Source organism: Mus caroli, chromosome 5 (assembly GCF_900094665.2).
Source record: "Mus caroli chromosome 5, CAROLI_EIJ_v1.1, whole genome shotgun sequence".
In the NCBI taxonomy this organism is placed as follows: domain Eukaryota; kingdom Metazoa; phylum Chordata; class Mammalia; order Rodentia; family Muridae; genus Mus; species Mus caroli.
Genome location: NC_034574.1, coordinates 103,638,862 through 103,655,588, shown reverse-complemented (window position 1 = coordinate 103,655,588; position 16,727 = coordinate 103,638,862). Strand labels below are relative to the sequence as shown.

Sequence of the window (16,727 nt, the reverse complement as noted above, 5' to 3'; positions counted from 1 at the left end):
TTCCCCTTCCCCTTCCCTTTCCCCTTCCCTTTCCCCTTCCCTTTCCTCTTTCCTTTCCTTTCCTTTCCTTCTTTTTTTATTTTTTTAAATATTTATTATATGTAAGCACACTGTAGCTGTCTTCAGACACTCCAGAAGAGGACATCAGATTTTTTGTTACGGATGGTTGTGAGCCACCATGTGGTTGCTGGGATTTGAACTCAGGACCTTTGGAAGAGCAGTCGGCACTCTTAACCGCAGTCGTTACTCTTAACTGCTGAGCCATCTCTCCAGCCCCCTCTTCTTCTTTTTTTAATATTTCTTTTCTTTTTTCTTTATTATTATATCTGACTACACTGTAGCTGTCTTGCGATGCACCAGGAGAGGGTGTCAGATCTCATTACAGATGGCTGTAAGCCACCATGTAGTTGGTTGTTGGGATTTGAACTTGGGACCTTTGAAAGAGCAGTCAATGCTCTTAACCACTGAGCCATCTTTCCATCCCCATTATGGCTTTTCTATGTCAGATGAGGTAGACTGTGACTTTAGGCATGTGCTCTGTACTGAGTCAGTTCTTACCTTCAGTCGTCCTACTTTGTGGAGCTGTGACTGCTAGAGATGGTGGATTGTGACTTTGATCCCTGTATTTGGGAGGCAGAGGCAGGTAGAAACTCTTGAGTTAAGACCTAGGCTGGTCTACACTGTGAGTTCCAGGTCAGCCAGAGCTATACAGGGATACCTTGTCTATTAAAAATAAATAAAAGTAAGATCTTCCATCCTGGGGTATAGTTCACTTGGCAGAGTGTTTGCCTAGCAGGCCGGAAGCCCTGGATTTGATCTCCAGCACCAAACAACAGGTGTAGTGTGATACACGTGTGCGTTCTGTTATAACACTTGGGAGGTGGAGGTAAGAGGATCAGGAGTTCATGATCATCCTTGGCTCATAGTGCATTCGAGGCCAATCTGGGTTTCATAGGACCCTATCAGCAACAACAAACATACATATCTTAACAACAAAAAAGAAAACCTTAACAATGTTAGTTTTGGGGCTGGTGAGATAACTCATCTGTTAGAAGTACTGGTTGCCCGTGTTATCTATACCCTGATTTTTAACTACAGTGCCCACCTCCATGGTTTTTTATAACCATTTTTAAGTCTGCTTCCAGAACAGCGGATGTCTTCTTGCCTCCTTAGGCACTGCTCACACATGCAGACAAAATACTCAGACACATGAAAATGAATACATCTTTTAAAAAGTCAGTGTGTGCTTCAGCAGTGCATATAATAAAATATAGAGATTTGTATGGCCCCTGTGTAAGAATGACACTCAGAGCCAGGCGTGGTGGTGCTCGCCTTTAATCCCAGCACTTGGGAGGCAGAGGCAGGCAGATTTCTGAGTTCAAGGCCAGCCTGATCTACAAAGTGAGTTCCAGGACAGAGCTACACAGAGAAACCCTGTCTCCAAAAACCAAAAACCAAAAAAAAATAAAAAAATAAAAAATGACACTCAGGTTCATGAAGTGTTATATTTTAGGGTATGAATATTCACATGCCCCTACCTGCATGCATGCATGCACACACACTATAAAAAAAGAAAATAAATATAAAAAAATCCAGCCCCATAAAAGAACTTTTTAAGATGTCAGCAGAACCCTATCTTGAAAATAAGTACATAAATATCATACTATTTAAGGGGAAAATGTAAGTTATCTTAACCCAACAATTTCTATACATATACACTTAAGACATTTAGCAGCATTCATGCAATGAGTGACCCTTTAGACGTCTTAATTTGTGTTTGTTGAACAGGAAGATATTATGTGAAACAGGGAAAGAAGATTTATAGTACCATATAGTGTTTCATATCTGAGAAATATAAATAGTAAGATAACTTTCTAGAAAAGTCAGGCAAAAAAAATTGAAAATATTTATTTGCCTCAAGCTATATTTTCATCTCTCACACATGTGACAACCTAGGAGGATATACCTGACAGTGAATTTTATGTGGCTTTATTTATTGAGTTATGGTTTCTCTCTGTGGACCACACTGGCCTTGAACTTGTGATCCTCTTGTGAGCCTCCTGCCAGACAGGGTTTCACTGTGTAGCTCTGGCTATTCTGGAGCATACTCTGTAGCCCAGGTGATCTCATACTCTCAGAGATCGGCCTGTCTGAGCTGGGGATTAAAGTGGGCCACTCCTGCCCAGCTAGGTTGGAGAAATCTTAATTTCTTTCTATCTCCTTTTTTTCCTGAGATGCTATAGAGTACAACAATTTTTTTTTTAAGTTCTTATTTTTTCTTCTCTGTGTGTGCATTATGTATGCAGAGGTCAGGAAACAACTTTTGGGAGTTGTTAGCTCTCTTTCCTATTCATATGGTTCCTGGGGAATCAAACTCAAGTCAACGGGCCGAATTAGTACCAAGTACTTTACTTGCTGACCCATTTTGCCAGCCTGAGCACAACAGATTGTTAACTTTCCTTTGCCAGCTTGTCAGAACTGTAGCCCGGCATCATGAGGAAAAGAAACTTCGTGAGGAAAGAGGGAAGAAGGAAGAACAGAGCAGACTGAGGCGCATTGCTGCCACTACTGCCAGAGAAATAGAATATTTTTGGTCAAATATTGAACAGGTAAGTGCTAGGATTCAATGGGATTTAAAAACAAATTTAATGTGTCCAAGCTGTGAGGTTGTGTGCTAGGGTACAGAGCCTCAGCAGCTCCAGCATTCATGCATGTGCAGCAGGGAGCCTTGTGCAAGGCTTAGGATGATTTCATTCTGACTGCTTTGCTTACCTTTGTACCGTCAGAAGCCGCAGCTTTGAGGTGATAATGTAGTGCAGGCCTGTCAGGTAGTACTTGGTGTACTGTGGCCATCAAAAGTAAAGTCTTTTTCAGAATATCTGCTCCCATCTATATATTCTTTCTTTTAAGAACTTTCAATTTTTTTTTTTACTATGTAGTAGGATTTAAGCAGGTTAGACTTAGATACAAAATAAAGAGTAGAGTACCAAACTGAGTTTTCTCTTTCATTGTTGTGAATGAGGTTGGTTAGCTGTTTAATGTTTTATGTGTAGAATTATACAGTTTGCATCCTTAATGACTTTTTTTTTTTTTTTTTTTTTTTTTTTTTTTTTTGGTATTTAGGTTGTGGAAATAAAATTACAAGTAGAATTAGAAGAGAAAAGAAAAAAAGCCTTAAATTTACAGAAAGTTTCCAGAAGAGGTATGATGTTAGAGCTGTTTTTGTATTACATTTACTTACTTGGTGTGGGGATGGGGGGAAGACAAATGTGTGCATTATGGCATGTGTGAAGGTCAGAGGACAACTTTGTGAAGCTAGTTCTCCCCTTCCATCATGTGGGTTCAAAGGATCAAACTCAGGCGGTAAGGGTCTTCAAACTTCTGATATTCTTACTGGTCCAGCTGTGGTTTTTAAAAAATGTTTTTGCAGGTTTATTTATTGTGCATTGTATGAGGTGTATGGGTAAATGTGTGCCACCATGTGCCTGTGGAATTCTAAATACAACTTGTTTCCTCATCTATTATATGGGTTCTGGGGATTGGCCTTAGACTATCAGGTTGATGATAGGCGTTTTTGGGCCATTTTGCAAGGCTTTTAAAGACAGTCTTAATCTGAGGAATGAGAGTACCTCCAAGCATTCGTTAGGCCTTGTGCTTATCTTCCAGGACACATACACACAGGCTTTGAATTTTTCAGATTATGTTTTGTACAGCTTCCTGGTTTTGGCTAGAGAGCTCATTGGTCAGGGAGAGCATGTGCATTGTTTGTTCTGCTTAATTGTTTTATTTTGTGGTTATACACACACACACACACACACACACACACATATACACACATGAAGGGGGAGGATAGGATCTATCTTACTCTGTACCTTTTGTTGGCTCAAAACTCGGTATGTAGGTAAGATTGGCCTTTAGCATCTGAGCTGGGATCAAAAGGTGTTTACCATGAGGCCCAGCAATAGCCTTTTTTTTTTTTTTAAATCTTAGTTGTTTTGTCATGTGATGGTATGTGCCAGTACCCCCAAAGTTGGTCAACTCTTTATGCTTTCAAAATTTAGGTCATGTTTCTGGTCAGTAAACAAACCAGTTGACTCCTCTGTCAGGCATTAGGGCCCTTTGGGGACTGGGCTGGTGCAGTGCCTTCACTCCACTGAGATATTTCTGCAGTAGTTGCTCCCCCTCTTACAGAATACTTACACCAACACAAGTGGCATTCCCTGTCTTCTCTAGTCTTTGGAATGTTCAAGGAGCCCTCACACCTCTCATATTATTGGCGAGGGAGCAGCTAAGAGGCTAAAGTTGTACAACTGTAAAATGAGAGCTAGGCACTCACAATGAGGCACAAGTCTGAATCCCAGCACTTAGCAGTTAGAAGCAGGATTTGTAAATTGAAGCCAGCCTGAACTCAGTCAGTGAGACTCTGGCTCCAGTAAACAAACAAACAAACAAACAAAACAAAACCAAACCAAACCAACATCAAGCATTTAAAAACAAAAAGAGCCATAAGATGAAAACAGCTGTCCTGGATTACTGAGAGGAATTAGGTTGGGTTTATTCTACATAAACTTGCACTTCCTGTCCTTCTTGAGTGTCAACAGCCATAGAACTCAGCTTGCATAAGTAGACAGCAATTGCTGAGTTAAAAAGCATTATCTTGCTACAGATTTGGTGAAAATACTGTATTTCTTGTCTTTTTAGGTAAAGAGTCCAGATTAAAGGGATTTGATACATCACCAGAACACTCTCTGGTGAGTACAGGTTCTTGTTGCGCTCTGACACAAAGTGGTCTTGTTGTATTACCTGGAGAAGTTACTAATCTATGATAACAGTGTGCTTTGAAAGTGGTGTGGGGCTGGGTGGTGGTGGTGCACACCTTAAATCCCAGCATGCTGGAGGCAGAGACAGGTGGGTCTCTGTGACTTTGAGGTCAGCCTGGTCTACTTAGTTTCAAGACAGCCAGGGCAACACAGAAAAACCCTGTCTTGAAAAACAAACCAAAAGAACATAAAGGAGAAAAAGAAGGAAGAAGAGGGGGAGGGGAGCAAGGGAATGAAGGAAAAGGAAGAGGAGAAGAGGAGGAGGAGGAGGAGATGATGATGATAATGATACAGTGCCACTTAACAACTGTACTTGGGTATGGATCTGTAAGTTGAGAGAATGCGTTTGAATACAGTGGTTGAGGTCTGCATCCTCACTCTGCTTCATGGTGTTAGGATTGCCCAGCAGGTGACTTGATGCTCTCCACTAGGCATCTGCTCATAGACACATGTGCCTTGACATTCATTCTTCATTGCTACATCTCACATGATTTTCATTCTCTTTCAGGATCTAGGAATATCTGGAAGGAAAAGGAAAGCTAGCACATCTTTGACTGATGATGAAGGTCTGTTCCTTACTCCCTTGATGCTTTATTAGGGCCTTGAGATCACAAGCAAAATGTGCAGTCTCTTTTTGTAGTACATGGCTATGCTGACTTTGACCATGGACTGTTAATTTTCAATTGGTTAGAAATTTAATCTTTGTATTTATCCTGGAATGTTTGTATATAGAGTAACTTTTGGTATCTTCAGAGGACTTGGATTGTTTCTATAGCAATTTGGTTGTATCTTTTTTTTTTTAGAAGATTTATATGTTATATATGTGAGTACAGTGTGGCTGTCTTTAGACACACCAGAAGAGGGCATCAGATCTCATTGCAGATGGTTGTGAGCAACCATATGGTTGCTGGGAATTGAACTCAGGATCTCTGGAAGAGCAGTCAGTGCTCTTAACCACTGAGCCATCTCTCCAGCCCAATTTGGCTGTTTCTTATTTTGTGATTCTCTGGAAACCCAGGCAACCCTTAGGGGTGCACAGAGATGATTCAGGGCCAGGTCTGATCCTGCCCTAAAGACCCCTTAGTTCATTAGGGTAGATGTGCCTACCCCAGTTCCTATGCTGGACTCTTTGGGAGGAGCCCCGGTCCTGTTTGAATGTTGGCCTTGGGTTCAGAGTAGAACACAGATGTAACACCAGTGCGAATGACTTGAGATCAGACTGTGTCCATGGTTTCTGACCTATTTGCAAACAAGTGTATACTGGCTCCTGGTTGTAGGAACAGAGGAAGGAAGCAAGAATAGAGTTAGAGGAAACACATAACAGTGTGTGATATAACACGTGCTATGTGAGTCCCCAGGGGGGTCGTAGCAGCACTATAACTTTACTGGCTTGACTGGGAATGTGTAAACTTCCAGACTTTAAAAGTTTGAGGTTTTACTATGGCTTGATTATTGTTTGGGAGAGTTTGGCCATATGATTAGTGTAGTAACTGTCAGGACTAAGTTTCACCCCAAAAGATAAATCAACAAGTAACAGTGGCCCACTGGAATTAGGACTTTGGGTTCCATAGCCCTGCATTGACATAGCAACTTGGTGTTCTTCAAAAGGCCCTTGTTTGTCATGTGTGTTCCTGCCTTAGCATTTGTCTCCCCTTTTAGCTATTTTTCATCTTTAGCTATGCTTCCAGCTCTGACTGCTGGCACTGAAACTGACAGAATGTAGAAGACAGGCACTAATTTGGTGCTTCCAGGCAAGCAGTTGTCATCTTGGAAGTATCTGGACTGTGTTTCTGACCTTTTCTGCCTGGCTACATGATCATGTTTATCAGTGCAGCTAGCAGTAGATGGGATGGCTGAGAAAGGATTGGGGAGCATCCAGCCTTGTATAGTGACTTTAGATGACTTTCCTTATAGAATATAGATGTGGCTGTTTGGCTGATTTGTGAGCACCCCCTTGTTAGGTAGTGAGTTAATGTAGGGAAGGTAGGGAAAAAGCAGTAGGAAGTGTTTTGCCTGATAGGCATGTGGTAATGTTGTTACCTTACATAGCCCCAGGTTGTCCTCCACCTGGGGCGTCATCTTTCTCCTAAGCCATCTACCCAGTTACATGCAGGAAAAATGGCAGAAAGAAATTCCAAGACAGGTCTGGCTTGTTTTAGGTTGCACCAGGCTGTTTGTGTTTAGGACTACATGTGTCCAGGGCCCAGGGGTGTGAAATCTAGTGCCTTGTAACTTTGATGGGTGCTAGAGGATTTGTAGTGAGGACCTGAGGAATTTGGGGATGTTGTGTTTTGTGTGTGTGTGTGTGTGTGTGTGTGTGTGTGTGTGTGTGAGAGAGAGAGAGAGAGAGAGAGAGGAAAGTTCATTGAATTGTATGGACTAGAAGAAGCCAGCTGAAGAAGGCTGCTGAGGACGGAGGGTGTGGCTTTTCTAGCCAGCCCTCTCACCTCTGAGATTGCCTAGTGGTGAAGAGTTGTGTAAGGAGGATGCTGACGTGTACTTTGCACTTCACAGGAGTTCTGACTCCTGTGGAAGGAGAGAGGCAGGGTCCAGGGTTAGGGCTGAGAGTGTGAGTTGGTCTGGGTTGTGTCCCTTGTGTGTGGTAGTCTATGACGAGTTCCTAGAAAACATGCATGGTGGGAAGTAAGTAGTCTCCCTGCAATTGTTCTATAGTGAGTGAGAATTTAACCAGCATTCTGAGCTAGTGAGGTCCATTGCATATTGAAAGAACCAGATTGTGGATGGCAGGCTGACAGGAAAGAGAAAACATTTCCCATATGTTGCTTGTTTGACAATAGTTTCCAGAATCAACCTGAAAAATTAAGGTAACCACATTCAGGTTCTTTAATAAGTAGAACAGTTCTGAAGCCTAATAGCATTAGCAGTGTTGAGCTCAAGTGAAGTTTTGCATGAGCCTGACCTCTGATACCTATTTTAGTGGAAGATGAAGAAGAGACCATTGAAGAGGAGGAAGCACACGAAGGGCTTGTAGACCACCACACAGAACTTACTAATCTGGCCAAAGAAGGTAGGTTGTCACTATCTTACTAAAAATACTCGCATTAAACAGTCACACAGGAACATTTGAAAGTAATGTTGGAATGAAATGACAGCAGTACATGGAACACTGTGATGTCAGGTTCAAGGGAACAGATCTCTGGGATTAAGTTACTTCTGTCCTGTTGATCATAGCCAACCTAGACTTTCTGTGGATCACTTCCTGAATTCTCCTTTTTCACCTCTGTGAGTCTCCCTACCTATTCTTTTGAGACTGAAGCAGAATTCCTTGACAATGGGGTTGTAAGATGTGCCTTGTTCTTCTGTCCAGTGGTTCTGCCCAGTAGTTTGATCCAGATTGTTGGGTATTGCTGTTAACACCTTAACCCTATACACTGTTTCTACACATAAACATGTCATCAGTTACTTGTTTATTCCAATAGCGCTGCTGTCGGTGGTGTTTATACACAAACGGCTCTATGTATGTCAGTGGTGGTACATGGTTGCTCTGTAGAATCATACAGTTGGCTCAAACATGTATCCTTGGTTTGCTAGAGTATATGTGGAGTTAACACAATGTCACCCCTCTGGCTCAGGAGTTGGACAGCCCTCCCTTGTAACTATAGTTACACCAAGTAGATGAAGCCTTCAAGAGGCTTGATGTGAGCAGATGGGAGGAATGTACTTCTTAGACAGGTTCTTACCGGTTGATGGGTATTTTCTAAGTCTGGACTGGTTTCTAGAGTAAGTATTAGGACAGATCAAGCCAGCTCTGGTCAGTGTGGAGGGTGTACTATCAGGAGGGAAGCAGGGTTGGTGGGCCTTCCCTTGTCTAGGGTTGAGTCTAATCTTTGAACTAGATTCATGGGTTAGATTCAACTCCATGGTCCTAGGGAACCTGTTGGAATTTTTTTCTTGGTCATGGGCAAAGATTAACTTGAAGGTTAATTTGAACCATTTATGTTTTGTCCAAAAAGGATATGTTATATACATCTGTTTTACCAATGTGGATGACGTTGCTTTCAGGGCATTAGTTAACTTTTTCTAAGACATTTTTTCGAATCGTCATGTTAACACTTTTCTGTTTTATCCACTTGTGTAGACATGGATGATGTGAAGACAGATTTTTCAGACATTCAGAAAAGTTGGGAGAAGTGCAATATAAACACTCCACACCTATGGTTAATGTTTGATTCCATGTGGCTTAACCCCACCTTTATCTGTTACTTTAGTGAGTTGGGCTTTAAAATCACGAGTCAGTGAATTCAAAGAGATTTTTCTAGTCTTGAGTAGACAGAGCTTGTAATGCTGGTTTCTTTCTAAGAGTATTTGTATCTATACTTGCAAAGTGTTTACAAAGTGTTTTGTGTCATAGTCACTTAATCAAACAAATTGCTTGTTCCCTGAAATTTTCTAAAGTGGATATAATAACTGTTAAATCCAAAACCTCTCAGCTTTCCATGTTCCCAGAAACTCTAGCAGGTCATCAGCTTGAGCATGTATGTCTCAATATGTTTCCATACAGAGGCTTTTAGAGCTGCTGTTAGCTGGGGAACACATTGTTCTCTACTCATTGGAGTCTCAGTTGAAAGAAAAACTTAGCTTTAAGTAATTTTTTTAACTTTTAATTAGATTTATTAATTTTATATTTTGAGTGTTTATGTATGTGCACCACATGTGTGCTTGGTGGTTGCTGTGGCCAATCTTCTGGTAGCAGTTCCTCTGGAACTGGGATTATGGATGCTTGTTTACCACTATGAGGAGGCTGGGAATCAAACTTGAATCCTCTGCAAAAGCAATGAGTGCTCTTAACCACTGAGCCATCATCTCTCTCTCTAGCCCCTATTTCTTTATGTTTTTGAGACAAGGTCTCACTGTGTAGCCATGGCTGTACTCATAATGTAGACCAGGCTGGTCTTGACCTCACAGAGGTGATTTCCTTCCTTTGCCTTTTGAGTTCTAAGATTAAAGGTGTATGCTACCCTACCTGGCATATCTTTTTTATTTGTTTGTTTAATGCTAATGTCTTTGCCTGGTCCATTCCAACCTGGGTTACATAGTAAAATCCTGTCTGAAAATTAATTACTATTAGGGCTTGGAGACATGGCTCAACAGTTAACAGCACTGACTTCTCTTCCAGAGGACAAAGATATGATTCCTATCACCTACGTGGCAGCACCTGTAATTCCAGTTCTGAGGGACCCAATGCCCTCTTCTGGAATCTGTGGGTAACAGACCTGCATGTGGTACAGACATACACACATGCAAAACACACATCTAAAATAAAATAATTAAACCTAAAAATGTCAATACCAATAAAATTTTTTAAAGATTTTATATATATATATATATATATATATATATATATATATATATATATACACTGTAGTTGTCTTCAGACACACCAGAAGAGGGCATCAGATCACATTGCAGATGGTTGTGAGCCACTATGTGGTTGCTGGGAATTGAACTCAAGAACTCTGGAAGAGCAGCCAGTGCTCTTAACCACTGAGCCATCTCTCCAGCCCAATACCAATACATTTAACTGAAAAAGAAAATATTGAGACTTTGTATTAATTATGGGCATCATTCTAGTTGTTGGGAAAAATATGTATATTTTAGAATTTGCAAGCTATAAATTTCTAATCTAAAAATCCAGAATCCAAAATGCTTTAAAATTCAAAACTTTTTTGAGAAAAAAAATAGTGTTCTGAAATTTCAGATTTCAAAGCATTTTGGGTAGTGGATTTTCAGATGTGTGCTCAGTTGACTGTATGTAGATAGTCTCCAATACAGAAAATCAAGAGCTATGAATACTTCTAGTCTAGTCTTTTTGGATAAACAATGTCAGCCTACATCCCCTAGGCAGAGAAATGTATGTGACAAGCTACTCATTCAGTTTTTTGCTGTGTTTTTCTGAGTGATTTTTTTTCCTTTGCGGCTAAATTATAGTTATTAAATGATCTTGTTTTTTTCCTGACATTCTTTCCAGCTGAGTTGCCCTTAATTGATTTGATGAAGTTGTATGAAGGTGCCTTTCTGCCAAATTTTCAGTGGCCACAGCCTGAACCTGATCATGAAGAGTCAAGTGGGGAAGAAGGTATGTTTTTAGTGCTGTAAAGAATTTGGGTTTAAAGTGAAAGCCAAAGTAAGACTTGATAAGATGTAAGAAATTAAAAGTATTGGACCCAAGGATAGGTTCTTCAGTCCATGTCAGTCATGGCAGGGGCTTTCTTATTTGAATAGGATAAAGCTTGTGTGTGACTATAAACAAAGAATAAAAAAAATTAAGCCAGGGAAAAAAAAGTGTATTTTATATGTAGCTTTCCTATTGAGTAAGCTTTAAGTACTGTGATGTTTTGTTTGTGCTGACCTAGAGCTCTCTCTGTAGACGACGAAGGCCTCAAACTCCTGCCTGTTTCTGCCTCCCAGGTTCTGGGATTAAAGGCCTGTCCCACCCCCAACAAGTTCTATGGTTACCTTGGTATGTTTTCTTCAGAGAACTGGGTGAATTATGAAGGATGAGCAAATGTTTTTTCTAGATCTATGTTGTAGTTTCTGAAGCATCTCCTTGCTTGGCTTGTTCTTTGCTTGCCCAGGCTATGTTGTGTTTGCTTATCAACTTGCAGGGTTTTCGTGGTTAATTTTACTTGCTAGGCATTTTATACAGATACACAGACCTGCAGTTTATCCTTTCTCATTCTTATTGTTCTGTTTATTAAATAATAAGAACATGTGAAAGGGAAGAGAAGATACAAGAAGGAGTAAGACCATTGTTAGAGGGTAATTCAGGGCTTGTCACAGTCCTCTCTACAGCAAGACCTAGGGTCAGAGACAAAGATTCGTCCTTGTTTTCACACTTGGGCCATGTCCCCCCCCCCCCCCTTTTCTTTGATGGCAGCAGAAGGGAGATCATTAAACCTGAGGTGCTGTATTCTTGTCCACAGTATTGGCTTTCAATCAACAGAGCCATTTCCTGGATACCAGGCTGGGGCAGATTTATGCTTTGAGTCTCAGATGTAGTTTATTGTGACGTTTCTTAAGAGTCATTCATTTACAGTATTGTGAATGTATAAAAATGAATTGCAATGAAAAATATGTATCAATTATTTGTTTTTCCTTGCCCCCTGCCCCTTATATGTTTAGGTTTATAAAACTCACAGCAGTCTGAGTTGTGTCTATTTCATTGTTGTTGTAGATGTAGAAGACTGTCCTAGTGACAGGGAGAGCCGGAGGGACTCCGTTCTCATTGACTCACTCTTCATCATGGATCAGTTTAAAGCTGCAGAGAGAATGAGCATTGGAAAATCCAACACCAAGGACATCACAGAAGTTACTGCTGTGGCTGAAGCCATCCTCCCTAAGGGCAGTGCCCGAGTCACAACTGCGGTGAGGAAAGCCTTTCCTGCCTCCCAAACACGCTCCATAGGAATTCCTAGAAAAGGCAGTTCTTGTATCCTTATGTTCTGTAAATCATTTGGGATAGTCTCTAGATTTAGGCTCTGAGAAGGTGTGTGCCAATTACTCACTCTTTGGCTGGTCTGTCTCTATAGGTGAAGTTTAGCGCTCCATCTTTGTTGTATGGTGCTCTCCGAGACTATCAGAAGATAGGCCTTGACTGGTTGGCCAAGCTATACCGGAAGAATCTCAATGGCATATTGGCTGATGAAGCAGGGCTTGGGAAAACTGTGCAGATCATTGCTTTTTTTGCTCACCTTGCCTGTAATGAAGGTAAGATCCTCTCAGTCTCCACTAACAGCATGTGTTAGATCTGAGAGAAAAGAAATTGTCAGCCTCTTTTGCTCATCTCTCTTTCTTGAGCCAAGAAATGACTCTCCTTTTTTAAATTTTTACTTATTTTTTTATTTTTGCATACATTATATCTCGACCACACCATTCTTCCCAGAGTCTTCCTCCATCATCCTCTCCCCAGGAGCCATTCTTCCATTACCATAAAAAAATAAACAAACAAACAACAACAAACAAAAACCAGGCATCCCAGGGATATCCACCATATATGGCATACAGTGAGACTAGGCACAAACCCTCATCTCCAGGCTGGATGAGGCAACCCCGTAGAAGTAAAAAGGTGTCAAGCATATAAGCAAAAGAGTCAGAGATACCACCACTCCCACAATCATAACGTATATGCAGAGGAGCTGGCTCAGACCCACACAGGGTCTATGCTGTTAACTTCAGTCTCTGTGAGCCCCTATGAGCCCTGCTTAGTTGATTTTGTGGACCCTGTTCTTGTGGCATACTGCTCTGGTTCTTAGAATCCTTCCTTCTCTTTTGTGGGATATCCCTGGCTTCAGCTAGTGCATCTCTGTAACAACTCCTGTTGTTTGCTGTATGACATGTCTCTGATTATAGTTGGGCTAGTAGGCACTGATCTGTGAGTATAGCAGAGTATCGTTGGAAAACATTCTATTGACTTTTTTTTTTTGGCCAGTCTTGTTTGGTTCTGCCCTGGGTCTCTGGGCTGACAAACCTCTAGTTCTGAGCCACACAGTGTGAGGTGTGGGCTCCTTCTTGTGATGTGGGCCTCAAATTGGACCAGTCAATGGTTGGCCACTCCACAAGTTCTCCACTTCCGTTACCCCAGCACATCTTGCAGGCAAGACATATTGTAGGTCAAAGGTTTGTGGCTGGGTTGATGTCCTTGTCCCACTACTAGGAGCCTTGCCTGGTTATAGAAGATGGGCAACTCAGGCTCCATAGCCCCCATTACTGGGAGGCTTTTGATAAGGTAGATCCCAAGAGTTTACCATTGCACTAGGTTTCTACATCACTTCCCAAATGCCCACAGTCCAGTCATGTCCCCCAGTGCTTTCTCCCTGCTGACAGCTGAGCCCTCCCATTCCTATCCCACTCATCCCCAGTCCACTCACAAAATCTGTTCCATTTCCCTTTCCCAGGGAGATCTGGGTCCCCCTTGACCTCCTCCTTATGACTTAGCTGGGTGTGTTGATTATAGCATGGTTCTCCTTTATTTAATAGCTAATGTCTACTTATAAGTGAATATAGACCGTGTTTGTCTTTCTGAGTTACTTCACTCAGGATGATTTTCTTCTAGTTTCATCCATTTTCCTGAAAATGGTGTGTGGATTTACTTCTGAATCTTTGATTTGATTCCATTGAACTTTCTGTTTTTATTTTAATACCATGGAAATTTTATTACTATTGCTCTATAGTACAGCTTAGGTTTTTTACAGCTAGTCTAGGTTTTTTTGTTTTTCCGTGTGAAGTTGAGTATTGTGCTTTCAAGTTCTGTAAAGAATTGTGTTAGAGATTGCTTTGAATCTTTAGATTCCTTTTGGTAGGATTGCCATTTTTACTATGTTAATCCTACTGATCCATGAGCATGGGAGATCTTTCCATCTTCTAGTGATAATCTTCAATTTCTTTCTTCAAAGAATTAAAGTTTTTGTTGTACAAATCTTTCATTTGCTTGGCTAGAGTTACCCTAAGATGTTTCATATTATTTGTGAATATTGTGAAGGGGGTTGTCTCCCTGGTTTCTTCCTCAGCCTACTTGTCCTTTGCTTTGGGTCAGGGTGGGTCAGGGGGAGGTGCTAATCTTAAATCCAGCCACTTCATCAAAGGTGCTTATTAGCTGTAAGAGTACCCTGGTAGAATTTTTAGGGTTGCTTATATATACTATCCTATCATCTATAAATAATGATACTTTGACTTCTTCCTTTCTACTTTGTAGTCTTTAGTAGTCTTATTGCTCTAGCGGACATCTACTGTCTACTGGATATCCTTGTCTTGTTCCTGATTTTAGTGGAATTGCTTTGATTTTTCTCTCCAGTTAATTTGATGCTGGCTATTGGCATACTGTAAATCACCTTTATTATGTTTAGGTATGTCCCTTTCATCCCTAAGCTCTCCAAGCTATTTATCATGAAGACTTTTCCAGCATCTGATGAGATGATCAAATGTTTTGGTTTTTTTTTCCTTTAAGTTTGTTTATATGGTGAATTGCATTGTATGTTGAACCACTGCATCTCTGGGATGAAGCCTACTTTTTCATAGTGAATGATTTTTTTGATGTGCTCTTGGGTTCAGTTTGTGAGTGTTTTATTGAGCATTTATGCTTTAGTGTTCATGAGGGAAATTGGTCTGTAATTTTCTTTGTTGAATCTTCTGTATGATTTGGGTGGCAGGGTGACTTTGGCTTCATAGATGAATTTGGCATTATTCCTTCTGTTTCTTTTTTGGGGAATAATTTAAGGAGTATTGATGTTAGCCCTTTAAAAGTCTGATAGAATTCTGTACTAAAACAATCTGGTCCTGGGCTTTTTTTGGAGACTTCTTTTTTTTGTTTTGTTTTGTTTTTTGAGACAGGTTTTTCTCTGTGTAGCCCTAGCTGTCCTGGAACTCACTCTGTAGACCAGGCTGGTCTCAAACTCAGAAATCTGCCAGCCTCTGCCTCCCGAGTGCTGGGATTAAAGGCGTGCCCCACCACCGCCTGGCTGCTTGAGAGACTTTTAATGACTGCTTCTATTATTTCCCTAGGGGTTACGGGTCTATTTAACTTTATCTGATTTTGACTTAACTTATGTTAGCTTTTACCTATTGAGAAAATTGTCTATTTCTTCTAATATTTTTAATTCAATTTTGTGGAGTATAGTATTTAAAGTATGACCTAATGATTCTTTAGGTTTCTGATTGTTGTGTCCCCCTTTTTGTTTCTAAATTTGTTAATTTGGATATTCTCTCTGTGTGTCTTTAGTTAGTTTGGATAAGGGGTTATCTATCTTGTTGAGACCTAACTCTTTGTTTCGTTAATTCTTTGTAGTGTTGTCTTTGTTTCTATTTTATTGGTTTCAGCCCTGAGCTTGATCATTTCCTATAGTCTACTGTTCTTGAGTGTGTTTGTTTCTTTTTGTTATAGAGGTTTTGGATATGTTCATAGTTGCTCTTATGAGATACCTAGTTTATGTAGGTGCTTAGTGCTAGGAACTTTCCTCCTAGCACCACTTCATTGTGTCCCATAAGTCTGGGTATGTTGTGCATATATTTTCATTGAATTCTAGGAAGTCTTACATTTATTTTTGCCCTGACCTAGCATTCAGTAGAGAGTTGTTTAGTTTCTATGAGTTTGTAGGCTTTCTATTGTTGGAATCCAGTTTTGAGGTATTGTTGTTTGGTTCAGTTTGGTTTGTTTGTTTGTTTTTGTTTTGCTTTCCAGACAGGATTTCTCTGTGTAACAGCCCTGGCTGTCCTCGACTTGATTTGTAGAGTAAGCTGGCCTCTCACTCATGATCTACCTGCCTCTGCTTCCTGAGTGCTGAGATAAAAGGCATGTGCCACTCACTGCACATGTGGAAATCCAGTTTTAATCCATGATGGTCTGTTAAGACACTGGGGCTTGCTGGGCAGTGGTTGCATGTGCCTTTAATTCCAGCACTTGGGAGGCAGAGGCAGAGGCAGACAGAGCTTGAGGGCAGCCTGGTCTACAGAGTGAGTTCCAGGACAGCCAGGGCTACACAGAGAAACCCTGTCTCAGAAAAAAAAAAAAATGCTTGGGGTTATTTTACTTTTATTGTTTCTGTCGAGACTTGTTTTATAACCAAGTAAGTAGTCAGTTTTGGATAATGTTCTGTGAGGTGCTGAAAAGAAGGTATATTTTTTTGTAGCATGTATTGTATTACATCTAGTAGAGCCATTCTGTTAGTTCATGTCTGAGAGATATCAATAACCAATGATTGCTAATTCCTTTTACTTCATTGTTGGGGAGGTGGGGAGGGCGTGCCCGTCCTTTCTTTGGTTTTGCTGGTGTGAGATTATTTCTTGTGTTTTCGTTGGTTTAATTAACCATCTTGGGTTGGAGTTTTCTTCTAGCACCTTTTGTAGGACTGGATTTGTGGCTACTGTTTAAATTTCACTCTATCATGGTTTATC

At 40.7% G+C, this 16,727-nt stretch overlaps 1 protein-coding gene across 13 annotated transcripts in view; it reads left to right on the top strand.

The window, feature by feature from the left end:
- Ep400 (E1A binding protein p400) overlaps positions 1-16,727 on the top strand; it is a 106,818-nt gene that overhangs the window by 40,593 nt on the left and 49,498 nt on the right. For all 13 annotated transcript variants that reach the window (XM_029477957.1, XM_029477964.1, XM_021163048.1 and 10 more), the window contains 8 exons: positions 2,469-2,609; positions 3,124-3,202; positions 4,702-4,751; positions 5,329-5,386; positions 7,759-7,848; positions 10,810-10,917; positions 12,016-12,206; positions 12,371-12,548. In XM_029477957.1, the coding sequence (XP_029333817.1) occupies positions 2,469-2,609; positions 3,124-3,202; positions 4,702-4,751; positions 5,329-5,386; positions 7,759-7,848; positions 10,810-10,917; positions 12,016-12,206; positions 12,371-12,548 (895 nt within the window). The remainder of the gene's footprint in view (positions 1-2,468; positions 2,610-3,123; positions 3,203-4,701; positions 4,752-5,328; positions 5,387-7,758; positions 7,849-10,809; positions 10,918-12,015; positions 12,207-12,370; positions 12,549-16,727) is intronic.